Source organism: Vanacampus margaritifer, chromosome 7 (genome assembly GCF_051991255.1).
Source record: "Vanacampus margaritifer isolate UIUO_Vmar chromosome 7, RoL_Vmar_1.0, whole genome shotgun sequence".
Lineage (NCBI taxonomy): Eukaryota > Metazoa > Chordata > Actinopteri > Syngnathiformes > Syngnathidae > Vanacampus > Vanacampus margaritifer.
In genome coordinates, this window is record NC_135438.1 from 18,709,673 (window position 1) to 18,736,669 (window position 26,997).

Sequence of the window (26,997 nt, forward strand, 5' to 3'; positions counted from 1 at the left end):
CGAGGCAGAGGGAGGGCTGAGGCCGAGCAGAGTTGCGAGGCAAAACGGATGGTCACATGAGCGCGGATCTGTTTACAAACCTGAGGCAGAGCAGAGCAGTGCAGGAGGCGTCCGGAGGGAAAGGCAGACTGCAGGCTCACTCTTAAAAAAACATTTTGGACTGAGAGAGGAAGAGGAGAAGCGTGCCATAACAAAGCCAGTTGGACGTGGGGGAGACTGACTGCAACAGATACACTCTTCGCTGACACACACCGCTTTGTCTATTTTTTTTTTTCATCCGAAGGAGCAGATGGTTGGAGGAAGAGGATCCCCCTCCCCATACAAACATACACAAACACTCGTGCACTGAGTGAGAAACAAACACACTCAGCAGCAAAAAAACAGCAATGCCAGCTTCAGGATTGTCGTGTCTCCACACGGTTCTGACTTTGTTTGGCCTTTCTTGAGTGGAGCTCATCTTTGGCTTCTGCGCTGAGGTGGAAGACCGTCTGCAACATCAGTGGACTGAAGGAGGAGACAGCAGAGGACATGAGAGGGGGGAGAACGAAAGCTGCAAAAATCCTCTGTTGAAAAAAAAAAAGCAGCTTTAGAGGGGGAAGACAACGCAGACTAAAAGAAGATTATTACCTTCATTGATTGACGACTGTCATTGTGATCGGCGGATGACATTGGAGAAAATCCTGCAGACAAAACAAACAAACAAACACAAGTCATAGAGGGTCTTTGTCTGCTTTGAGTGTCAACATTGACTGTGCTGTTGATGTTGTTATGACTGCGCATGATTCGCATTTTGACAACAACTTGCGAAATAACCCACGGTATGAGGCAAGTGACAGTCCAAGCTACACAACAAGATTTCTTTGTCTTCTCTGATGACATCATATATGCTGGCATCCAAGAGCACATGAGGTTTTTAGACGTGGTCCAAACTCTTGTCCCAAATATCCCAATCTTAACACGGAGTGCTTAATCCAGATTTGGGAATGCTGGGCCGTGCAGACTTGCTGAGCCAACAAAACCACACCTCTCAAGGATTTATGGAAATCTGAGCAAATCTGAAAAACTTAAGGCTTGTATTGGAGGAGCTCAGCACACAGTGACTGATCCCAGGCACCAACCACGAGTCCAAGAGTTTGGCCTCTATTCAGGCTCAGCCTTCTTCTTAAAGGCTCTGAATTTATTGCTGCTGCCCCAGGAATCATATTTCATGCAACCATTCCAATGGTGTAACGGTAAGTGAGTGGATTTCTCTGCCATCTGTTTAATACTAAAGAGGTCCCGGCACGTATTTTGTGTACTTATAGCTCATAACCTCCGTTTCTGTTTTGTTGTTTACTGGCTCTGCATGATGGATTCAGAAAATCACAAAGGCCTTGGTGTTTTGTGTGTGTGCACTCAAAATAAAGATGCATTCAACATGTTTCCTTGGTCATACAGCTATATATATATATATATGTGTGTGTATATATATATATATATATATATATATATATATATATATATATATATGTGTGTGTATATATATATATATATATATATATATATATATATATATATATATATATATATATATATATATAAATCAATATTAAATTACCACCCATAGCAAGCCTTGATTCTGAATGAATCTTGATTTTGGCCAATGCTACGGTTCCAAAATTTCTGGGTACAGTTTGGGGAAGGCCATATTCTGTTCTAGCATGATGTAAGGCAAGGTACATAATGGAACCTTGGAAGAGTTTGGTGTGGAAGAACTTATAACTTTAGGATGAATTTAGGGTGACCAGATTAAAATAATAATAATTTTAAGACACTACAATTTCGCTGACAATCAAATATACAAGAACTTCTCACCAGGAACTATTTATAACAGTTTTAATCACTCACGAGTCAATCTGTGAACGGTGGTTGTGTTATTACTTTAGCTAATGCTAAATGCTATCTTGGTTGACAGTTCAACAGCACTTAAACAAGACAATGAACTCACCATTGTCCAACCTTTTTGCTTTGTCATGGTATTACCTCACGGTCTCACATTATAACATTGGAAATGTACCTTCCAGAAAAGTTCAGCTCATGTTTGGTCTAACTACATTTCCCATGATTCTATGTACACATAAGTAGGAAGTAGTCCGAGCTCTGGTATGACACAAACGTTAATGTGAAAGTAAAGAGGAAGGAATGAAACAGTTAAAATTATTTTTAATTGTTTTATTGTATGAACCACTATGACAACTGTGATTGACATACACAGCCCAAACAAACAAAAATAAACGGGGATGCCGGGATGGGACCTACAGAAAAGTAACTGTTAAATGGACTGAAAGTGCGACAAAACAATGAGGCTGGCAAAATCCTCGAGGACTTGGGACACAAGGCTCAAAAGTGGGACTGTCCAGGTTAAACCGGGACATCTGGTAACCCTAGATGAACTAGAACAGAGACGAGGCAGGTAGGCCTACTCTTTCAAACCCACCAAACTGCACACATATTCTTCTAGCTCAACAAGCATAAAGTGCCACATCACTCTAACACGTAAAAAAAAAAAAGTGTGAAAGCTGTTAAAGTAGCGGAATGGTGACAACTGCTTATTCCATTCCATTTTTAGTTTCTGTATGGCCTGGTATCCATTTTGCCCGTGTAGTCGATCTCTCATTAAGTTTCCCTGCCCCCCTTCTCTTGCAGTCCCCCAACCTCCAGCTATGTCAAATTATCATACCTCCCACACAGTGCAAGCTGTACCCATTCATTGACTCTGAAACGAGACACATGGACAGTTCGAGGCTGGCAAAAAGCCTGCTTGCTGCAAATTGATAGGGTCACATGTGGCTAGTGGAAGTGGGGCTTTCGCTGCTATTGTTTTGCCAAATGGCCTTTTGGTCCCAAGTTCATTCTCGTTTTTTAAATATCCCCCCACCCGCACATTTCTGGTCTTTCAAATGAACACAGACATAAACCGCGCTGCACACTCCAACCCTCAACCCCCAAGTGCTGTCGCACATGCACACACTTTACTACACTACTCTATTGAGTCTGGGGAACAGATGGTGGTGTGTCGGTGTCTGTTGGCTGTATTTGTCTACTTCACAGCCAATTAACGGGCAGTCCTACGAGGCTTAGAGTTGCCACCGCTGTGCCACGGCCATAGCTCCCATGAACACACTTGTATCCCAGCGGCATCACCAAGTACTTCGGACCCAACAGGAAAAACTCACCAGTTATGAGGGGATAAGCAATGCGCCACAAGAACTTGAACGACTGGGACTCAAATGTGTGGTTACGTTTTATGACAGCGGTGACCCAGAAATGCTTTATGGTAAACTAACAATGATGTTGTTGTATGTCTTAATATTCCAAAGTCTCAGTTCTCAGTTGCAGACATCTCTGCAATGGCCTGTATTTGATTTGATTTGACTGAATGCACATTATAAACTTATTGATCTCTTTTTGGCAGGATGCCTGTGCGGTTTGAATTCTCTGAGCTCTGAACACGACTGCAGCATGACGTCTGACATGTATCACCTGCCACTCAATGTGTATGTCATTGTGCTGGGCATTGGCCTGTTCGTCTTTATGCTCAGTCTCATCTTCTGCTGCTACCTTTTCCGGTAGGTACAAGAAATGAGAGCGGAGGATTGTCTACTCTAGACTATTCTGAATAACTTGAAAGGAATTGGAGAAGGATATATGTGAAGGAGAAATTGAGACAGCAATGCATTTATTGATTTTTTGAAATTCTGCTGGAGTATGATCTTTATAGTATGTGGTCTATTGTGATCAACCGTTTCTTGCTTTGATTCTTGATTACATTTATTCATTCTTATCATAAAACCATTCCTAACATCAAATGACTATGTGACCGGATTTGCAGCTTCTGGAAAAAAAAATGTTTGGTCTTTTGAAATATTTTGTTTATGTTAACAAATAATGAGCCTTTAACACAAAGCTTGTTGAGCAACCCTTAGAGGAAAATCACCAAAATTATCATTGCGATTAGTAATTCAAAAGCACTATTATATTATCTTTTAATGCATCCATCCTCTGGGGTCGGGTCGTAGGGACAGCAGCTTTAGCAGGGAAGCCCAGATTTCCTTCTCCCCAGCCACTTCGTCCAGCTCTTCCGGGGAATCCCAAGGTGTTCCCAAGCCAACCAAGAGCGTGTCTCCAGGGTGTCCTGGGTCTTCTTCCTGGTGGCAAATGCCGTGAACACCTCCCGGGGAGGCGTCCAGGAGGCATCCTAACCAGATGCCTTAGCCACCTCATGTGACTCATTTGATGCAGGGAAGCAGCAGCTTGAGTCCTTAAGAGTCTCTACGAGAGAGCCTGGACTCCCTGCAGAGGAGATATTTTCGGCCACTTGTATCCGGATTCTTCCAGCCAGGACGCACAGCACATGACCATAGGTGAGGGTAGAAATGTGGATCTTCGCCTTCCGGCTCAACTCCCATTTCACCACAACAAACCGATACAGAGTCTGCTTCACTGCAGATGCTGCACTGATCTACCTGTCATCTCCTGCTGCATTCTGCCCTCATTCGTGAACAATCCCCAAGATACTTGAACTCCTCCATTTGTGGCAGGATCTCATCTCAGACCTGGAGATGGCACTCCACTATTTTTCGACTGACAACCATGCTCTCAAATTTGGAGGTGCTGATTTTAATCCCAACCGCTTCACACTCGACTCCATGAATAGTTGGAGATCGCAGCTTGATGAAGCCATCAATACCACATGATACTGTGGTCACTGGTCACCAAACCGGACAGCCTCAACACCCAAGCTGCGCCTTGAAATTCTGTCCATAAAAGATATGAACAGAATTAGTGACAAGTCAAGTCAAGTTTATTTATCTAGCCCTTGATCAGACAAGAGTCTCAAAGGGCTTCACATGCCCACAGTTGACAAATATTAACGACACCCCCTGACGAAACACAAGAGGGTAAAGGAAAAACTCAAAAAAACAAAAAGGGTGGCCTTGGTGGAGTCCAACCATCACTGGAAACGATTCCCACTTATTGCCAGCAATGTGGACGGACCCTTACATTGGTCGTACCGGGACCGAACAGCCCGGACCCTGTACTCCCGAAGCAACACCCACATAAGTGCATGGTCAAGGACACAGTCCACAAAACACATGTAGACTGGTTGGGTGAACTCCCATGCACCCTTGAGGACCCTGCTGAGGGTGTAGAGCTGGTCCACTGTTCAACAGTCAGAACAAAAACCAGTGTTGCTCCTGAATTTGAAGTTCGACTTATCCAGGGACCCTTCACTCCAGCATCCCTGAATATACCTTATCGGGGAGGCTGATGAGTGTTACCCAGCAGATTTGGAACACACCCTCTGGTCTCCCTTCTTAAAAAGAGAGTTCACCATCCAGGTCTGCCAATTCAGAAGCACTGTCTTTGATGCCCACGTGTTGTTGTAGAGGCGTGTCAACCAAGAACCTCACAGTGGATCACATCCTCCCCGTGGTAGGGCACCGAGAAGCTTTTTAACCACCTGAGTGACCTCATTCCTAGAGATGGGAAAGCCTACCTCTGAATTCTTTAGACTCTGCTTTCTCTTAGAAAGGCATGTTAGTTGGAATTGAGGTCTTCGAAGTATTCTCCCCACTGGTTCACAATAATTCAAGTCAAGGTCCGCAGCACCCAAACTTCACTATACTTTATTATATTATACAATTTTAAACATTTATTTAATACAGGGATGTGATTTTTCCGCTAATTCGCGGAATTCCGCTTTTTTTAATCTCCCCCCCAAAAAAAAAAATCTGATTTTTTTTTTTTTTTTTTGTAGTTCATTGTGTATGCACATGACTCCGACAGATAACATCTTCTGCTATAACAAAGACATTTGTGGTATGCTCTAATATGAGTTACTTTTCATTTGGTCACGATACAATTATTTGTTCATGAAATTTGAACTCTTCAACATTATTTATGTGTTAATTTAGTAATCACATTAGTTAGATATGATGATATTCTCAGTGATAGTTTTTAAAAGCAAAGGCAGTCCAATGTTTTTGAATGTGACTGATTTTGAGTTGACTAAAACTGCCATTTTATATGGGATAGTTCAATATACATTGAAAATTTATGCTGTTGTTTTGTCTATTTCTTTGTCATGTGAGTGCATTGAAAGTACTTAAAAACACGGAAAACCCATGAGCTCCGGGGCCCCTTGTCCCCCCACCAGGGCACTGCCCTGGATCTAGCTGGGTGCCAGCGGCCCCCAGACCCCCGGCTAAATTTTCAGATAATTTCACTTTGGTCAAATCACATCCCTGTTAATAACTTTAACAACTGAATTACATAAGTAAAATGTTGTGCATTTTATTCATGTAATTCTATCATTTAATTTATTTTAAATTATAGTTTAGCAAACTGTTGTCATTGACTAATGATATCAAAACCAATTATCCATCAATATTGTGTATATGTAATATATGATAAGGTGATTTTACATTTACATGGGGCGGCAAAAGTTCACCTTTAAGAAGCAATTCAATTTTATTTGTCCCAGAGGAGCAATTCAATGGCATACGAGCAGTATTAACTCATTCACTGCCATTAACGCCTTAAGATGTCAAAAATTCATTAGAACTATTTCTATTAATTTAATATTTTTTCCACTTTTGCTAAGTTTTTTTTTGTTGAGTATGAAAACCTAGAATTTTTTTTTTACATTTAGAACACATCTAAAATTTGATCAATTGTGAGTTAACTATTGAAGTTATGCCATTAATTACGAAAAATTTAAATCGCCTGACGCCCCTAATTTTTTAATAATCTTTTCTTTTTCTTTTTAAAAGTATTTTTAATTATTTTTTTAAATAATCTTTTCTTTTTTTTTTTTTTAAAGAAAAGATTATTAAAAATTAGGGGGGTCAGGATTATTTTTATCATAATTAATTAATCGCATAACTTCACTAGTTAACTCACAATTAATCACAAATTTTATATCTGTTCTAAATGTACAATAAAAAATGTTTTTTTAGGTTTTCATACTCTTGCTAACAAAAGTGGGAAAAAAATGTTAACTAATAGAAATAGTTCAAATATTTTTTTTTACGTCTATAGCCGTCAATGGCAGTGAATGAGTTAAAAGACAGGCATTACACCAGCAAACATAAAACGTACACAAAATGCTAAAAACAATTTTTAATGACAGTGCTCTGTGCTTCACACTACTTGGTGTAAACAAAGGCAACTAGTTGATGTGGCAATGTTATTCTTCTTTCTAACTACCTTTGAAGTGCCCTTGAACAAAGAACCCCTGCCCCTCCCTCCCCCAACCAGCTCTAGATGTGCACTGTTTGAGCACCCCTTTCAGTCTGACATCACTTCTTGTATGCCCACGTGCGACCTGTTCTGTGTTGTCCCAAAAATATACAGCAGTCGAAGTTTGAATTTTTATAATAAATGTATTAATAATAATGAATAATAATAATTAAAATATGGCTTCAGTCATAATGAAGGAAACACTTTGATTTACAGTGGTAGAGTAGATGCATAAATAGCAGTGTTCTGTAATGAGCACTTGTAAACAATATCAAAAATGTATCCCGTCTTGCTTCATCTTTGAATACTCATGTGCTCCTGGTTTAATTTACAGGTAAATTCATGTGCATTATTTTATGGCAGGTATATTTCAAATGAAGAACAATTGAAAAACGACCTGAGAAAGGATCTACATGATGTGTTGATTGTCATGTAGCCAATCAATTCAGTGTGTGAGTGTAAATAATAATTGGCATTTTCTCAAACGGACCTCTTAACCCGAACCACGGCTAGATTTCCAAAAATAATGTCACTCAATTTGTAAGCATCATCCTCTGACCCATTTCCCACAGAGCGTAGCATGCTAATTCTAACTAATTTTATGCACACACAGGAGGGCCACTCATCCCTTTCTTTGCCTTACTTATATTGCGCTATAGAATGTCTTAATCAACAAGTAGTTTCCGGCATACCATTAAGCCGCATATTTTGCTTTATTTCTCTCTCATTCAGGTTGAAACAGCAAGGAACGAGGGAGCAGTTCAGCTACAATGAGGTATGTCACTCATTGGAGTATCTGCATGTGTAACAGCACACTGTGAGGCAGGCTCTAAATCCTACCACAGCATGTCGGGCTTTTTTCATTCAGCCCAGCAACATAACACCACCTTCCAGAAGATTCCATCAGGGTACTGAATGCAACAATTCTGAAGCTAATTTTAGACTAGGTTTTCTATGCATCAAACAGAGTAATATGAGGTCGGTCATATAAGGATTTATAGCCCATCTGAAGTAGTTATATTTATGATAGTGCTGATGCTATATTATACTATATGTTCATCCTTCCATACTCATTTCTCACTGTAGGTGGTGCTGAAGGGAGCAAGCAAGAAACTCAGCCTGCTCGGAGTAAGTTATTACAGCTTTTACTTTTGCTGCATAACAACAGATTTCCAAAAAAAAAGTGTACACCGACTGACACATTAGTGCTTTTCTAATTTCACTTAATCGATACAAAAATGATTTACTTACTATAATGTATTGTAGTTCAAATATCTATGCTAGCACAATACAGTAACAGAAGTAAATGATTATTTTACAATATGTGATAGAAGATGCTTTTAATCTGTGTAACATTTTTGTGCCATGACATTCTTCACATGTAAAATGTGTGCCTTGGCTCAAAAGGTTGGGAAAGACTACATTAGAGCCTGTGTGGAATTCAGTCCATGTTTCATACTCTTTACAAGTCAGGTTTGAGCAGTCTAGTCTAAAATATTGACTGGACTCAATCCTCAGATGTAATTAACATGCAACACGCATTTACTGGCTATGTCATTGAAATCACTTTCTTTTATGGCAAATAGATTCTAAGTGCTGCCCGATCTTCAAGTAGCAAAATTTAGGATTGCTAAGAATAACAGTGCTTTTTATAGACTCATCATAAGAGTAGTCTTCTCTGTTTGCTGTCTTTTAAATGACTACCTTTAAATTTCCCAAAGGCAGAGGTGGATGGAAGGGGAAGTGTAGTTTTTGAGAAGCAAAAATAGACATAGCTATGAAAAGAACAATTACTAAACAATGCCTTACTTTGTGCACTGAAACATGGCTAAATTGAACATCACAAGTTACAGTTCTATTGTTTGGTTAAAAAAAAAGAAAAAGTAAGCCTTTTATGATTTAACACAATGACACAAAATATGGCCTTACTTCATTGTTTCACTGTTTTTGGCAGCAAACCTGTGCCGTGTGTCTGGAAGAATTCAGGACCAGAGACGAACTGGGAGTGTGCCCGTGCTCACATGCATTTCACAAGAAGTGAGTGTCGGGAATCAAATCTGGAAACTTGCCAACACTCGTGCACTTTAGTGTCAAAAGATCTGTAACACTCCCACTTGCTGGTGTTTAGATAAATCCAATACAAATCACATTTTATGAGTTTTCCACCCTATCTCTAGGAAACTCATTTGGGCCGCATCAATTTTAATGTATAAGCTTGAGTGTAATGTTCACAAATGAATACGATTTTTCCTTAGACTTATTGTCAAAACGGTTTCCACCGCTTCAGGTGCCTGCTCAAGTGGCTGGAGATTCGCAGCGTGTGCCCAATGTGCAACAAACCCATCTTGCGGCTCCACACAGATGCCCCGCAGGGTGCCGAGGGTCCTATGGAGCCAGAGGAGGTGTGAGGCTGGGAGAAACAAAACCAGAATTCGCTCCCAAAAAAACCCAACGACATCCATTTAAATACAACTAGAGATGATCATCTCACAAGCAACGCTGTTAATGATCCCGAGTGGCTGTGTTGCCGCTGACCTTTGAGCAATATTCTTAGGTGGGAATTGGATATTGACAGATGCAAACTTGATTTGGTAAGGTCAGGAGATGAGGAAAGGATGTATAAATAAGACAATTTCCACTACATTGGTCCTCGCTTAGCTTCCATATTGCACAGCTCAGCAACAGCCCGACTGGAAAGGGGGCCCCATGACTGCGGCACTGCTGGATACAGTAGAACAACAGTAGCGGTACTGTGCAGGAGCAGTACTGATACCTCTACCATCTCAGGGGTGTTACCAATCCAGCCAGCACAAACCACGTCCGACACCGTAACCCACACATGCATTTTACAATCAATACTGCCACTGTGTAGGTGAAATACTCAAGCAGTAGCCACACCCTCTGGATGACATCATAACTTCTTGATGACATCATGACCAGCATAAAGGATTTAAGTAGGCAGATTTTTTTTCCAGATTGTGTACCAGGAACTTTCCTTTTAAAAGAGGATAGAAAACTAGCGTGTATGTATTGTATGTAAATGTGTCCCAATATATATTGTTATTTTGTATTTGTTGCTTTTAAATAAAATGTCATGTAATGTATTGTAATGATAGTAGATTTATTGAGTCATGGATTGAAAATGGGTTAAAGAGTAAGTCAAAAAAAAAAAAAAAAACTTCTTTACAATAAAACGTATGTGCCCAACTAGTCTAAACACAGCATTCTCATTCATATTGCGTTTTATGAGTTAATCAGCGTAACAACACTAAATCAACATTTTCGACTGATAAAGTGGTGTCTACATGTCCTGGTCATTATTTTTGACATTTTAGTGCATGTTTGTTGAAAGCTTGAATTTGGGGCAAAAACCGTGTGTTTGGTACCATCTTAAGGTTACACACTGGGATAAACACAATTTGGCTGTTTGTCCTCTCATTACACGAGAAGCTACATACTTTGCGTCACTTGTGGCGCATGACGTAGTTACCCCCGCCACCCACCGGCTCAGCCAGACCACGCCCAACCCTCTCCCCATTCGCAACCCAATGGTCCTCTAGGCATCAACCCCTTTGAGCCCTGATTTCAAATCTTAGTGAGGGGTGGAGCAAGAGTCCGACTTCCTGTTGAGTTACTCTTTAAGCAGCAAATTTTGTCTGCTTTCATCCATATCGGGGGGCGGCCATTTTGTCACTTGATGTCGACTGAAAATGACATCACAGTCGCTTAGGTCTCAGGTAACAACCAATCACAGCTCAGCTTCAGAAAATGCTGTGATTTGTTGCAAATGTTGATGTAATTTTCAGTTGACAGCAAATGGCAAAATGGCTGCCCCCCTGAATGCTGTGTTTAGACTAGTGGCACTGCATTCAATCTATTCTAAATACATTTTGCAGTTGACTTCCCCTTTAAAATGAGTCAATTAAATTCTTAATACTGGTTTGACCCCAATCAAATTTATAAAGGAATACATACATTTTACAAAGGTTAGTTTGAGTCCTTAAGTTCCAAGAATAAATTGCAACAATAAAAAAAGTCAACTCTTAATTAATCTGTTTGCATTATGTAGCGGAAAGTATAGAGAGTTCATAGCAAACATACAATATTGTATATTTGGTCTCTAGCTGGCAGCCTCACTGCATTTGCCTTCCACAAACTCCACAGCCTTTTCTTTGACAGACTGGATGCTCTGTGGTGTGCCGTGCTTCTTCTCGTACTCCAGGTAGCGTTTGAAGAAGAACTTGATTTTCTTCATGGACACACTCAGGTGGATCACACGATCAAAGATGGCCCTGTAGGATCATTTAGATGAGTACAACTGTAAACATGCAACAAGCTTTTTTTTTTAACATGTTCAAGAGAATAACTAACTGAAATGTTTCGCTAGTAAAAAATAAAATAAACTTGTCCTTACCGGACTTCCTTCTGCGATCCATGTTTGACCATGAGGTCGATGAAAATGGACCAGAGGTCTGTGCGTTTGGGGTAGCTGGTCAGGATTTTGTCAAACATTGTGCGACCCTTTTCCGTGTTTCCATAGCGAAACTCCATTTGGGCAAACTTTGTGATCACTTCCACACCTGATGACAAATGACAATGTTTCAAATGTGTTTATGTAGCTGTAGCAGGCAAGAACACTCAAAATTAGGCACACCTACGCAAGCTAATAAAAACAAACTGTCAGAAAAGTACTAATTTATCAGTATTTTATTATCATGGCTGTAGTGTGCACTGCATGTTTTTCCACCTGAGGTGAGGTTACCAATATATTAGACAACCTGGTATAAAACAATACGAGAATATACACCATCATGATGTGCTTTTATGAAAACTATTTCTAGTCTGTGAGCTCTCAACATTTCACTATAAATTTGAGGTGGGGACTGGGGGTGTATGCAATAACCTGTGAAAGTTTTGGATAAAAAAAAAAAAAGTAATGCATCTTTTTATGGGATAACAGAAAAAATTGCCTCTTGCTAAACAGCCGGCAACAAAAGTGAGTCCAAGTGACAATGTCCAAATATGGCCTGAAGTGTCAATAATTTGTGTCCCCATTCACATCTGAGACCTTGTAACACTAATGGCACGTGACACCGGGGGATGGAAATTTTGTGAATTAGGAGTCACTTAGAAGTGCACTTAGTTGTGTTGCCAATGGTTTAGACATGAGTAGCTGTGTAATTAGTTATTTTGAGAGGAGATATACATTTACAGTGTTATACAAGCTGTGCATGGACTACTCTAACGTAGTAAAGTGGCACTTTTCATTATTGTCACAATAGAAGATATAATAAAACAATTGCCAAAAAGCCTTTTGCGCAATACTGACAAAAGTGAAGCAGATTTTTCAGTTCTGCAGACCATTTGACTCACTTTCTTTGGATGGTAGACTTTTGAGCGCCCTCTGCAGGAGAGCGCTGGCAGCATCACTCTGGCCTTGCTGAAGGAGGAAGGTCCCATAGCTCAGCCACACCGCTTTGTTTTGACGGAAACGCTTCACCATTGACTGATACAATTTCTCCGCCTCCTGATCCAAACAACGGAGAGAGACGCAAACAGATGTGTTCAGAAAACCTTTACTGTTTTATTGATTTGCAGCAAGTCCAACTTGGATGGTGTGAAAAATGCAAATTGCGAGCGGGTAATTAATACCTTGATCTTGTCAGATTTGGTGTAGATGTCAGCCAGCTGTTGATAGACGGGCATGGGCTCACAGAACTGAAGGGCTCGCTCAAAAACTTTCTTGAGGCTCTCCTCGGTGCCGTACATAATTTCCAAGTTCAGCAGGGCCACCCACACGTTCAGCTTCTCTTGCTCCTCTCTGGGCATTAAAAAAAAGCATTTCAACAAGAAAACCACCACTGAAAATTAAAACATCTCTTTATGCATTTTAAGTAAATCCCACAATCAAAAGCAGCATGCATGACATGTTTTAGCCATTTTATCAAAAGCCATAAAAGGTTCACCTCTCATAGCAAAAGTGGCACAAGAGTGAAGTAGAGTTAAAGGAGAGAAAAGGACATAAGCTGAAATAAAACATTAAACACATCAAGTTTCCAGTACAAACGCAAGCAATGCAAATTGCCAAATCTTACCACTTCGACAAGCAGACAAAATACCAAACCTTTGTGTCGACATCTTACCTGAAAGAAATGGTTTTAATCGCCCTCTCGGCCACAGCGCGAGCCTGCTCAATCTGGGTGGCCTGCAGGTGGTGAGCCATGTACTGGAGCCAGAGAATGGAGCTGTTGGGGGAGGCCAAGAGCAGGCGCTCAAACGCTGCTGCATCCTGGGGCCTGAGCTGAGGGTCCATCAACGCCATCTCCCGCTGTGTCAAGGCTTTCTCCGCCATCTTTTTCTCCTGCGCCAGCTCATTCCGAGACTTCTTCTGAGACTGACGAGGAAAGAAGTAGTGAGACAAAAAGGTGGAAGTCGCTAGGGCTGGACGGTTAACTGGAATTTTATTGTGATTTTGATCAGAGAAAAACGATTCATGTGATTTACAAGTTCCCTACGATGAGAGTACCCTGAATGCACCATATAGCAAGTGTGATTCTGCCATCCTTAAGCGCCCTTTAAGCTGTTAAATGACACTCCAGTTGGAGTTAACTGTAAAACTAAGCACACGATAATCTGAATTACATACAGTGTGTGCTTGAATAGAAAACATGCTTCGTTTTAAAAACATCGCTAGCCTAGTGCTAATGCTAAATGCTAAAGAGCATGGCGGATCCCATTCAAATGCTGACAGTAAGTTAGCATCAACTTCGGGAGTAATAGTCCTTCAAATAAATATTCACACACATGCTGTGGAAACACATACCCATAGGTAAGATAACACTACTGAAAGGCACAAATTTTTCCCAAAAATTAGCTATTTTAATAGAATTCAATCACAACTTTCTTCTGTTCTCATTGTAAGTGTGTACACCATGGATGCACGGTACCACGCTGCCCCTTAAACTGCCAAAATGCGCAGAAACACTCGGTTTTGAAATGACTGTTTTGGTATAGAGTATTTTGGTTTTATTTTAACTTTTTTGAGTTTAAGGTTTCACAGAATAGTCTTTTCTTCAAAATTCAAGGATACAAATATATCCAAGTTTTTTTTGTTTTGGTGATACCAACACACATTTCCACATGACATCGCACAAAATACAAGCCGAGGTCCCAGGTTAGCCGACTAAGTCCACTGACTTGTGAAAATAACATAAGATAAAATAAATATGACAAAGAGGGTAATGTAATGCCTAAGTTTAAAAATGAAGAATAGAAATGAAGAGGCTTGAATTTCATATATTTATAAGGTTATGTTTAAGAATAAAGTGTTCAACATAAAGGGATGAATGGACGCAAGGCTCTGATCAGCAGTTTTTGAGTTTTGAGAACCCGGTAGTTGAAAAAATATAAAGTTTTAAAATCAATGAACAATCATTTTATTAATCGTAATTTCAATCTCGACCAAAAATAATCGTGATGATTATTTTCCCCCATAATCGTCCAGCCCTAGAAGTTGCAACAGCGAATACCAAGCTTACTGCTGGCTCACCTTGCCACTTTCATCTTGGTCCTCTCCATCACTCGAGTCTGCATGCTTGTTTGCTGTAGCAGGCTTCAGTGAGCTCAAGCCAAGATCCCAGGAGAACCCAGCTGTAACCTGCAATCTGGAAGGACCCGAACTAGAAACCTGTCAAGACATTTATTCATTTAACCATGAATAAATGGAACTGAAATAAAGGCAATGTCAATTACTTTGCTTACATTAACAGCAGCAGATTTTGTATCTTCCTGATCTTCTCCCTCTCTAAAGTATACCTCAACACCACTGTCATTATCAACATGGTTTGTCTTCTTCTTCTTCTTCTTCGGGGCCTTCGACACATTTTGTTTCTGGTAATACAACAAAGTTTATGACTTTAAGTATGCATAGCATTTTTGTTAACAGAAAAGCCAAAGAATAAATGATGAGCATCAATGCTGAAATGCTTCCCAACTGCTTTGTTACCTTTACACTTTCAGAGAGTGAGCATTTCCTTTTCCTTTCAAGGTTGTACTTCTTTTTCTCCTCTCCCAAGAGACGTAGCGGCAGATGGAGGGACTCTGGAAGGTTGTCTGGCTTCCCAGTGTCCACAGTGAGCAAGGACAGGTTCACCAACTGTGCTTTTCTGTCAATGCTGAACAACAAGAACACCGTTATGTCTTGCACAAGCTATGGCGTACATAGAGCCAAATAAAGGCAATGTTTCCTGTAGCACTTCTCGCAATCCCATCAGACCCCATTTATTTCACGTGACTCATCAAATGCATGTGTATAATCATTGTTTATTGCTCATATGCCGCTCATCCTCAATAAGGTCAAGGTGAGTGGGAGTCTACACCATCTGACTAATTGGGTGAGAAGTGGGGCACACCCTGGACTGGTCACTAGCCAGTCGTAGGGCACATATAAACTAACAAGCTTTCACGTTCATATTCACACCTAAGGACAATTTAGAGTCTTGAATAAACGGCAGAGGAAACCCACGTGAGCACAACGAGAACGTGGCAAAACTACACACAGAAAGTCCGGGGCCCAGATTCGAAACAGCCAATATCAGAACTGTGAAGTGGATGTGCTAACCACTTTCCACTGAACCTCAATGTGTAACCTACCATAATTTAATAATGAAAAGAATGTTACATGTTTTTTATGAGCAAATGTAGTACTTCTTTGTGTGTGATGCATTTTACCTGATGATCTTTGTAGTGAGCAGTTTGCTGGGGGGCAGATGACTACAGAGGACCTTGTGGTTGCTCACAAAGTACTTGGTGGCCTGCTGAAGCTCGGCTCTCCCAGTGATGCTGTTTGACAACCTGGAAGATGTAACAAGACGTCAATCCCTTCAGGTCTTTAGTGAGCCTTGACACAACACATTTAAAGTATGCTCATTGCCGTTTCCCATGCTAGTGCTGAAGTCGGTGCAAATATATTCACAAGGGCGGCAGGGTTTTACCTTATGAAGACCCCTTGCTCACTGACAGACTTGACAAAGCCTCTGATTAACTGGCCTTCTTGCAGATCGTTCAAGGATAAAACCTCTGTGTCTTTTGCTGCTTGGGCTTGCTCTGGGTTCAACCTGGAGCAGGGGAGCATAAACAGCAGCAATAAGGTTGCTAGTTCCAGACAGACCAACATTGTTGAGTGTATCTGTCAGATATCATACCTTGATGGTCGTAGCGATAATTGCCACTTGCCATTTTCACTGCCTAGAAGGTAACACCTAAGATAAAAGGGCATCATTCAATTTGGCAGATCTATTAATACAATAGGATTGTCAATATCGGACCACTGTATTAACTTTCTTTTGCTGCAAAACAATTGTGTCGCTATATGCACCTTGTGTGAGTCTGATAATCAGTACCCATACCACTTCCCTTTCTGGTACGATACTGTAAATACAGTACCTCTAATGTCTGAAGTATTAGTTTGAGAATCAATGTTAGATGTGTCAGGGGCAGTGACAGCTCAAACAGTAATGATCCCCACGCCACTGCAGCAGGTATAACGGCCAACTCGTCACAACACACTCTGTGCTGTTTATGTTCTCTGTCTTATTGTAGCTTGGAAACACCACTCCGTGTTGGGCAAAGCCTGACATACAGGTGTCAGGATATTCTGAGGTTAACATTACTCTGCAATAAGACTATTACGGGGAGCAAACCAAAGCTGCAGCTCTGGACTACGCATGGGGATACATTTCCCCAACGCTCATGCACATTTTGGAGCATTAATTACAGTTTCAAGTTGTGTAAATTATCTTTGTTAAATAAATTAAAATCCATGCAACTGTTAAGTCCCATGTACACCATTACTATGACTTCTACATATACATAAAGTATTTCTTTCTTTTTATATATATATATATATATATATATATATATATATATATATACACACACACACACACACAGTAAATATATTTATTAGGGGCGTTAAAAAATAATCAATTCGGCAATATATCGCGATATTACAGCGCGCAATTCTTGAATCGATTCAATATGCGGCCGAATCGATTTTTAAACATCAATTCTTTATGGGAATATTCAATAAAACGTCTTACTTAGGGTTAGGATTTACACATTAAGCATGGAGGAATGTTATATTAATGGAACATTAAGCCTTAATATTTGATTTCAGTGCTGTTCAAACCTGAAACAGTCTGCAACCTGTTTGTTAAATGCCGTGGCTCAGTTATAAGCCTGAATTTTCAGATAAATAAATATATTTTCGTACAAATCTTACAGTGTACATCTATAAGTTTACTGATTAGCATTTTCTAAATTTGAGCTAAAAAAAAAATCGCAATAGTCAATTTATAGACTCGTATCGGGATCAATCGGTATCGAATCGTGACATTAATCGAATCGCCAGTACTAGGCAATTCACACCGCTAATACACACGCACGCACGCAGGTGCATTCACTGACCTCAGCAGCTGATCCTTGCTAAATGCAGCCAACAAGTTGGGCTTGTATGCATCAGCGAGGTTAGTGATGTCCACAGTTCCCACAGAACCAAACGGGAGTTTGACCATAAGGCCGATGTGTGGTAGTATGCTTGTCACCATTCCTAAAGTGATACTGTCTGCCTCCAGCTCATGAATGCCTTAAAAAAAAAAAACACACACAGCAGTTTGTCAGCCTTTTTTCATCATATATAGGATTTATTAATGGTTTGTGTCCCACCTGTGAGTGACAGTGACAACCGCCAAGGCTTGAGACTCACTTTGACCACTTTAGCCTTCACAGCCTGGCCAAGTTTGTATAATTTTTCAGCCCGGCTGGAATCCTGAAATATGACAAATCAAGCAATATTAGAGCAGAGTCCACACAAATAGTTTTTGTCCCGTTTTCTTTGTATAATATCACAAATGATGTTATCTCTTTATAAAACATTTGGTGTCATGTTATGTTTGGCGTTTCATTAATTATACAGTACTGTATAATCAAGCGTCACATTCAAAGCTGGTAGACTGTTTAAGACTTATAGCACCACCTGGTGTTAAAAAATTCAAAAAAAAATTAATTCCACTAATCACCAGTGCTGGAATAACTTACTTTTGGATCAGTAATCATAGCCAGCAGTTCCACTGTCCCGGAGACAAAATCATTGGACGTGACCTCCAATTGCTTCCAGTCTCGATGAAACTGCAGACAATCACAAACTCATTCACAAACCTCTGCTCAGATTTGCAGTAGGAGTATGTCAGATGCACAACTTCAGCCTTAACTACCTTAGAAACAAAACAGGTAATTTCCTCTCCACTCTTGTAACTGCTCAGTTTCTCTTCAGCTGCAACTGGCTTGAGTTCAAATTTCTCATCCAGTTTGCTATGGAGAAAAATTGCGTAGCGGTAACATGTGAACGACTGGGATGGAAAAAAACACAAGAAATAAAAACATCCAACCAATTATGAAGCTATGAAAATAGTAATGGTCAGCCATTTACCTGGGGATTAGTGTGAGCGCAGGGACGGTGTATGTTAATCTTGGACTGGAAACACGTAAAGCTCTAAATAAAACAAACAGATCATTCATAATTCTGAAAAAGAGACTTCTAAATACATATTTGAACAATTTCAGATCATCAGAATAATGAGGAGCACAAAATAAGCAGCAGTCACCCGTAACTGTTGAATTCTCGTTCTCCAATGACCCTGGCGGTGACCACATTGCCCACTTGAAGTGACGATGTGGGGAAGGATCCTGGTGAAACTTCTGTAGGCTCCATCAGCTCAGAAACATGCACATAGCCCGTGGCTCCATCCTCTAGTGTCACCTGAATGTTGGTAGGCTTCACTGTCCGTACTTTGCCCTGCACAATTTCTCCAAGGTGGTAACCAGTGCCAGAGTCCATCCGTTTTTCTAAAATGGTGCGCAGTTTTCTGTGTAGCGTACGCTTCCATGACACTAAAGGGAGCCCTTGTAGTTGCTCGCAGCTGGGTTCAACAACCTCAACGGCCAAAAACATTCCCTCCTTCAGTTTGTCCGACTCTGATATGATGACCTCATTCAAATAGTTTCGTGTGTGAATAACAGTCAGCTGAGCGGTGCCTTCCACCGAGATGATGGCTAGCTCTTTTTCGATGTGCTGCAAAATTGCATCATACTTGCTCTCTTCTGTCAGCTATACACACACACACACACACACACAGAGGAGATGATAAGTCCACATTAGAAAACAATGCTTAATACATATGTTTTATCTCCGTATAATCATCAATAGAAGAAAGCAGTCAAAACAAATGATTTTTTTACGTTTTTGTTTTTTAGACAATTGACCTTCAGCAAACCACGCCCCCAAACGGTCAAGGTTCGTCAAGCATGTGTCTGGCCCATGGACTTTCATTGTAACATTGATCAAGAAAACCTTTCCCAAAAAAATTCCAACAAACTGGGGACCTACAACATGCAAAATGGTGAAGCGATGTGCCTCAGGAATGGAGGATTATGTAAATTGAACACAATTGGAGGTATCCCAGGAGTTTGTCACGTGGGGGAGGGAAAAAAAGGTTGAGTCCTATTCTTTTCTTTACCAAAGACAAAAGCAAAGTGTCTTCTAGAGATAGACCGATATGTTTTTTTCAGGGCCGATACCGATTATTAGTAGTGAAGGACGCCAATAACCGCTATTTGGAGCCGATATTCATTTTCACTAAAGGGAAAATACTGGCATAAATTAAAAAAATAATAATAATACAAACTCCAACTCTTATTTTTTTTTTTTTTCAAGCATATGTTTATTGAACAATTTTTAAGGTTTGTAAAATATATTAATCAAGAGACATCTTTGTTTTAAAAATCTAACAAAAAGTTCAGATATCTCCAAGGGGCAGTAGCAAGTCTTCAAAAGTTAAATAAAAAACTTAAGTAAATAGCTCCCTATTGTTTTCTAACAGTAAATAAAGTTGTCCAAAATTTAAAAATATCTGAAATATTAAAATTTGACTTATCTTAGTTTTACTTTCAAACAAAAACAGAAGGTGCATAGAGTTCCCATGGTCAGCAGCATCTCTGAAAATGTCAATAATTAGATCCATTTAAAAGAAGTATTAACTTCAGGGAACTATTATCGGCCGTATGATTCTTCAAAATGGCCGATGCCGATATTCGACAAAATGCTGAAAACGGCACAGCCGATAATCGGTCTTTCCCTAGTGTCTTTGAAGGATTAAACAGTGTTTAGAGTATGACCTCAGTGCCTGTTAAATGTCTCCAAGGCATTGTATCAGGAACTTTGAACTTGTTTTGTTTTCCTCTTTCGCATAGCATTTTGTGTGGCCCGTGGCAATCTCAGAGGAAACAACCGTTATGTTAGACTGTACAGAAAAATCTAACAAACACGTAATCAGTTTACAGGTACATTGTTTAAAACTGGGAATTATTTTGCGGGATGACAATTTCCACGCTGAGAGAGATATGCAGTTGTTTACTTAGTTACTTCAAACTTAGCTTGAGACTGATATGCTTTATCCTTGATAATTGTGAAGTCCGCTTTTCTGCATATTTTAATATCATGAATGTACCTTTCCACTGCATATTGTAGACCCCTTTGCCTCGATCTGGAAGATATCGAGCTTGTACTGCTCCAACACTCACTAAAATGCTCTAGTACTTTAATTTCCATTGTAAGTCTCCAGAAAAATATGTCAGAACCAGAAACGTGAACCTTGGTTCTTTTGTGAAAAGGTCAATTAAAGTGCATCCAACAGGCGATGCTAAAGATTAAGCCCCCTTAGGGCAGAGCCTCACGTGAAAGAGGAGACATTGTCTTCTGGAATACATTGTATAAATGCATCCAGATTTTTTGCTCTTCAGTATGTACTGTAATAATAAGTAAATTAAGGTAAAACAAAGTAACTTACCATTTTCTTTCTGTAAAGCAACTTGGAAAGGAGGGACACATGGACAGTAGTAGAGAAGATGTCAACATAAAGAACAACTGCCGTAGCCTTTTGTCCTGGGGTCAGTTGATGCCCTGTTACAAAGAGTGAGAGATTATCAAAATGTATCAAAGTTTTTCTTTGCCGTTTTCAACATTTTAAAACATTTATTTTAAAACCCATGCATTGGAAACAAGAGAAGAAATGGATGAAATAGTAGTCATCATTGCAACCAATGTGTCACAGTTTTGCTAGCGCCGCTAGTATGCGGCCAAAACATAAGGTTTTTACTAAACATTTGAAAAAGTGGCTTGTTGATACATATACTTGCCAACACTAAAATACACTGAATTGGTTGTGCTGTTATGTGCATTTGTAATATACTGTATGGTTTCTTATTCTTAACAGCAAAGTTGTGTTGTCGTCTTAGTGTGTCAGGACCTGTTTAGTCCAATTCTATGTTTTTATTAATTGTGTCTATACTGTAATCATATTTTTGTATTTTACTGCTTTTTTTTTTCACATCATGGCCAGGGTACTACAGATGGAAAATAGCCTTTTGGATAATTCTGTCTTTTTTAACTCATGAATTTATAAGTGTCTTTTTTTAATTGCACTGTACCCTGTCAAATAAAATCAAACAAAATGTACAATTTACAGCAGCAAAAGGCACAATAACCAACCAACCAGGATTATACTATATTCTAGTTAAGGTAAGCCATTTTAAACTAAAAAGACAACTTTCCGTAGTAAGTTTGCCCTTGTTTACTGCCATCAATGCAGTGTGCGTTTATGTTATTACATAACTACTCTGAGAATGTGTGTTTTCAGAAAGGAAGAGCGCGCTTCCCTCCTATTACTTTTCAAACGCAGCGTATGCTACAAATCTATCAGCAGCTCATACGTGAACTCTTTCTATCTGTACTGCCTGACACACTGGGCTTTGGCACTCCTTTTTGGGGGAAATCTAAATAACTAAATGGCACATTTGAACAACACTCTTATTTCCTGAATGGTCGGAGTGAACAATGCATAGACAGCTCAGCGTTTTTCCAAATAAACCCACTCTTAAAGAGTGGTGTAAGGGTGTGAGAGTGAATTTCCAAACACACCCTAGGGAACAGGGATTTGGGGTGCCAGTCCGAGCTCTTATTTGAAAATATACAAGTCAAAGTTACAAGACCAGGCAGCCAAACCATGAAAAAAGTGCGAGAAAAAATATGGCACTAAAACAGCCTTTTGTCTGAAGTGCAAGATGGATTTATCACAGGACATCTGTCATACAGTTTCAAAAAACAAAACTTGAAATCATACCCATCACATGGTGTTTGTTGGCCTGTATGTTGGCTCCAACCAATTCATCTGACTTAAAGTTGGCGCCATCGCCATTCTTCACTGTGTCCACAACCAACTTCAGCCTCTGGCCAACAGTCAGAGCAGCTAGCTGCTGGTAAAGTTCCCCGGTTTCTGGAGAACAACAGAGATGAGAGGTAAGACATTTAACAGAGATTTCATAACAACAATCGGATCAAAAAAGTAAACAAAAGTTCATGATAAGGTCATTATTAGTGACCCCTTTAAAGTTGCTTTCAAAATTAAAGTTTGGCCATTGATCAAAGTTCATCATAACCCCACCAATATTCTGGCCAACCTTCCAGTTAATTCAGAATGAAAAAGAGGATATTGTGTCTAGTAAAGCGTTTGTTAATACAATACCTTTCGCTGTATGTGTTATAATATTTTCTGATTTGGTTTATGGACAATCAAATGCATTGCAGGCTTACTTTCACAGACACAAGGCTGTACATTTCACAAGATTTGCTTAACATAGTTAACTGAGCTGCGAACGTTGCCGAATGTTTCGTCAGGGTTAGAAATAGGTCGCATTTGCGTCACATTTGTGATCGCAATTAGTTACCGTTGTCGGCATTCTTGCATGGACATTTTGAACATGGTAAAAATGGCCGTGCGAATCCATTGTTTTGGCAACTTGTGCATTTGTTCGTAATCTGTCAAGCTGTGTCAGCAAAGGAGCATGCGTTTGGAGGAGTGCGGCTCTGCTTGGAGCGGCACATGGAAATCAAAATTTGAAAACGAAAAACAAAAAGCTAGGTTCGACACATGTGTTGAACATGTTTTCTAGTTTGTATCTAATGTTTGACAAGTGCTCTAATGTGCCCACCACGGGCAGCAAGCACAGGCAAGCCAATGAAAATTCCTTCAAAACGCCACAAGATATTGCAGCCGGCCAGTGGGATATATTATATGAACATGAAAATATCAATGGCAGTGGACTTTTTGAAAATGTTAAAGTCCATTAAGTATCATCATGATGACATACACCAAGTATGCTGTCATATTGGACAGCTTTGTCATGTCATTGCTGAGACATGTTTGTGTGCATTGTTCATTTCAGAAAGAATTTTAAAAAAGAAAAAAAAAGATTTGTTGCAGAAGTTACTGGCAAAGACAGCTAAACTGTATACAGAAAAAAAGAAGAGAGATTTGTTGCAGAAGTTACTGGCAAAGACAGCCAAACCGTATACTGTGTGCAACCGATCCATTATGGTAGCATATGAATGAAAACCGTGGCTGATCGTCACCAAAATCTATGGGTACATGTACAGACGTGCTAATCATAGTCTGAAAATATTTGAATGAAACACATTAAAAAAAAAAAAAAGTATTATTATTCACATTGTAATGCTGGCCTCGTACAAAACATTACATCATTCACAAAACCCTCACAATACGTTTGGGTCTGCCAGGTCTGACAGGCATCTTCCTCCACAATCGGAGCCAACACACCACCAGGTGGTGATCAGTTGACAGCTCCGCCCCTCTCTTCACCCGAGTGTCCAAAACATGCAACCGCAAATCCGATGATACGACTACGAAGTTGATCATCGAACTGCAGCCTATGAGTTTGAGATGGGTAGGAGTGCTATCTAAATTATGGCAGCACTTGACAACACCATTCACATTTTTATAGCGCAACAGACCAGGAAACAAGTCCAAAATGAACAGGGCCGTGTTGCGTGCGTGCAAAACGTCACGGTAAGATGATGCGGAGTGGATAAAAAATGTCCAATAATTACATCTACTAAAACAAAACGAAAAATAATTATTTTCATCCATTGTGTCGGTCAATTTGACTGAAATTTCAGGTTAGTTTGCACTTTGTCTCAAATGTCGCAAAAATGTAGGAAAATGACAGACGGCAACCGCATAGTTGGCAAATTCAACATTCGCAACTCAGTGGGATATGGGTATAAGTAAATAAAGAAAAAACATCCCACCTTTCATAGCAATCCTTTCGGTTACAGCTCTTCTCTCTTGCACAGCATGAATAAGCCTAGTCTGGGCAGATTCCTCTGACACAGTGACCTGAGAAATTTTCAGTGTGACCAGGAAGCGCTTCTTCTCCTCTTCCAAATCAGTCACCTTAGCAACAACTGTCTGGCCCACTTGGAAGGTTTTTGTTGTATCAGCAATGAACTTATCAGATATGGCCTGTAAGTGTAAAGACAGGAAAATAAAGTTGGAACAACACAGATAGTCTTACGTTAAAAAAACACATAAATAAATAACTCCCCGCTGACAACAACCCATCACTCACAGTCATTGGTGCGAGACCAACAAGGCCGTATGGGAACTCAACAAAGACACCATAGGCCATGATGTTCTTGACCCAGCCAATCATCTGCATTCCAACTGTGATCTCTGAGAAATCCTTAGCAGCCACTCCTTCCTCCAGTGACCAGATCACTGTTGGCTTCTTGGTGACAGTCTAAGCGAGAAACTTAAGGAAAACAAAGACAACTCTTGGCAGATAAAAAAAAAAAAGGCATGTATAACATATACAGTACCTACAATAAATACTAGTCAAAGTCTGGCTGAGGTTACATTTTCTTAGTTCCTAGGATACAATTTTGTTGCCATTCTGGAGAACGCAGGCGAGGTTTGAAGTGATGTCTCCCTCCTGCAGGGCCTCCCAAAGCAGAGAGCAGTTGGGTACGACATCCGAGAGGTGCATGGTAGGTAGGAGGGCACGAACGTCATGGGGAAGAATGGACACTTCCACACCACTGGCTGACTTCTTAAGCACTTTGGCTTCCAGTCTCTACAACATTAACAGCAAGCACACACCATTAAACAGGAAATATGGCTGTAATAGCCATTACTTTGGTCATTGATTTTATTTTTTAGAATATTTAACTCATTAATCACATTAGAAATAAATATATTTCTTCCTCCGTACAAGCACAATAGTAACCAGAAGTATAAAAGACAGCTCATAATAGTAGCCATGCAAGTGGAGTTAGTGAGAAGACAGTGAACTATTTAAAATAAGTTTACTGCTTCAGAGACAATAGAAAGCCAAGCTTACATTATGTTTTAGTTTCCTGCTGCATTTGAATGCTCTGCGAGTTAATATTGTCACACAATCTTGATTCTTTGAGAGTAATTTGACTGTCCCAAGAGTACACAATCTTTTGGCAGATTATTAAGCAAAACATTTTTGACAAATAATGTCATGAAATTATAACAAGTTTGATGCACGACTGGTTGGGGTTTTTTTTAGAACCATCAACAGAGTATTACAGAAGCTCTGACTTTGAGCAGCATTTGATTACCAGTAAATTGCTCGTAGCGAAATTTGTATCATTCCACTTGTTCAGATGGCAACATACCAGTATGTTCCTGGAGGCAGCTACATTTGTTTAGCAACTTGGCAATATAAATACAACTATTTTACTTCATATTACATGCTGGACTTCATATACAATCTAAGGTCCAACACAGAACTAGAACGCCGCAATAGCGTAGAATGAAGAATTGCAGAAAAAAAATCTACACTGATTTTTCGGGGGAAGTAAATCAGAATTATAAATCGCAACATCCCTAATAGCGGTTTTGTCTTTAACATACCTTTCCCACCTCGCAGTCAAATTGGACCTTTGCTGTTTCTTCTGTGTCTCCCGCCGTTGTACGTTTAAAAGACAGCACCATCCTTTTCTTCTCTGGGTAACACTCAAGAACCCTTGCCCTCAGCACCTTTTAAAAGGAACCATAAGCATTTCCTTCACAATTTAAAACAGTTTCAAGGTATTGTAACATGTATGTGGCTTGCTGAAATAGAGCGGGACAGCAGCTAATGTGTACTCACCTGACCAACATAGAAGACTTCCTCAGGGTTGAGGATTACTTCAGAGCTGAGTTCGTGGACTGGCACCAGGCCCTTAACGTCGTCGTAGAATCGAACGATGCAGCCAAAGTTTTTGATACAGACAATGTAACCGTGGGACTCTCGTCCAGGACGGGCATCTGCGTAGGTACAGAATAAGGGCAGCGAGCTTTCTATGAGGGTCTTCTTTCGGGTCAAATAGAGGTCTTTCTTGTCTGCATCCACTGACAGCACCTGAGGACATAATGAGCGGAATGAAACAAATATGATTTTTGAAAGATGACATCAAATTAACAGGAAGTTTAGCGACATCAATTTGCAAAATGGACTGACCCGGCACGTCACTTTCATGCCCTCTGCATACTTCTTCTCAGGGTGATTTAAGATGATGTCCGATAGGTGGGTACGAGGCACCAGCCCGCGAATGTGGCTAGACAACTGCACCACCATGCCACTATTAATCAGGACAGACACTTTGCCCTTTTAATGGAGAGACATTTAAGAAATGGTTAGACAAAAAAAAAAAAAAAACTGGATATGCTTATTCAAGTACAGTATATTCAAGTTATACCAAAGAGCATGTCACCGATAAAAACGTATTTC

At 40.0% G+C, this 26,997-nt stretch overlaps 2 protein-coding genes across 4 annotated transcripts in view; one reads left to right on the top strand and one right to left on the bottom strand.

Annotated features, from left to right (window-relative positions):
• Window positions 1-10,394, top strand: LOC144055057 (RING finger protein 122). Of its 2 annotated transcripts, none has more exons than XM_077570685.1 (6): window positions 1-1,232; window positions 3,455-3,608; window positions 8,017-8,059; window positions 8,371-8,412; window positions 9,239-9,321; window positions 9,572-10,394. In XM_077570685.1, exons 1-6 carry the CDS (start codon window positions 1,208-1,210, stop codon window positions 9,690-9,692), a joined length of 468 nt encoding a protein of 155 aa, XP_077426811.1. In that variant the 5' UTR covers window positions 1-1,207; the 3' UTR covers window positions 9,693-10,394. The 2 variants fall into 2 exon arrangements, with proteins under 2 accessions (XP_077426811.1, XP_077426810.1); XM_077570684.1 differs by lacking the exon at window positions 1-1,232 and adding an exon at window positions 2,697-3,316.
• pdcd11 (programmed cell death 11) overlaps window positions 10,387-26,997 on the bottom strand; it is a 24,363-nt gene continuing 7,752 nt past the window's right edge. For both annotated transcript variants that reach the window (XM_077570682.1, XM_077570683.1), the window contains 25 exons: window positions 26,728-26,874; window positions 26,377-26,628; window positions 26,139-26,264; window positions 25,135-25,329; window positions 24,826-24,996; window positions 24,506-24,719; window positions 22,521-22,673; window positions 21,189-21,301; window positions 18,948-19,450; window positions 18,773-18,835; window positions 18,558-18,654; window positions 18,382-18,471; window positions 18,010-18,112; window positions 17,752-17,929; window positions 16,488-16,544; window positions 16,278-16,400; window positions 16,015-16,137; window positions 15,290-15,458; window positions 15,046-15,174; window positions 14,834-14,971; window positions 13,428-13,678; window positions 12,937-13,105; window positions 12,658-12,811; window positions 11,699-11,864; window positions 10,387-11,576 (listed from right to left, as the gene is read on the bottom strand). In XM_077570682.1, coding sequence (XP_077426808.1) covers window positions 11,405-11,576; window positions 11,699-11,864; window positions 12,658-12,811; window positions 12,937-13,105; window positions 13,428-13,678; window positions 14,834-14,971; window positions 15,046-15,174; window positions 15,290-15,458; window positions 16,015-16,137; window positions 16,278-16,400; window positions 16,488-16,544; window positions 17,752-17,929; window positions 18,010-18,112; window positions 18,382-18,471; window positions 18,558-18,654; window positions 18,773-18,835; window positions 18,948-19,450; window positions 21,189-21,301; window positions 22,521-22,673; window positions 24,506-24,719; window positions 24,826-24,996; window positions 25,135-25,329; window positions 26,139-26,264; window positions 26,377-26,628; window positions 26,728-26,874 — 4,056 coding nt within the window. In that variant the 3' untranslated portion in view covers window positions 10,387-11,404. The remainder of the gene's footprint in view (window positions 11,577-11,698; window positions 11,865-12,657; window positions 12,812-12,936; window positions 13,106-13,427; window positions 13,679-14,833; window positions 14,972-15,045; window positions 15,175-15,289; window positions 15,459-16,014; window positions 16,138-16,277; window positions 16,401-16,487; window positions 16,545-17,751; window positions 17,930-18,009; window positions 18,113-18,381; window positions 18,472-18,557; window positions 18,655-18,772; window positions 18,836-18,947; window positions 19,451-21,188; window positions 21,302-22,520; window positions 22,674-24,505; window positions 24,720-24,825; window positions 24,997-25,134; window positions 25,330-26,138; window positions 26,265-26,376; window positions 26,629-26,727; window positions 26,875-26,997) is intronic.

Excerpts from the sequence above, each read along its gene's own strand:
- LOC144055057 (XM_077570684.1), top strand. The coding sequence starts at position 3,154 with ATGAACACACTTGTATCCCAGCGGCATCACCAAGTACTTCGGACCCAA. Across the intron at positions 3,317-3,454 it reads TGACCCAGAAATGCTTTATG|GATGCCTGTGCGGTTTGAAT; the intron begins GTAAACTAACAA and ends TCTTTTTGGCAG. Across the intron at positions 8,060-8,370 it reads AGCAGTTCAGCTACAATGAG|GTGGTGCTGAAGGGAGCAAG; the intron begins GTATGTCACTCA and ends TTCTCACTGTAG.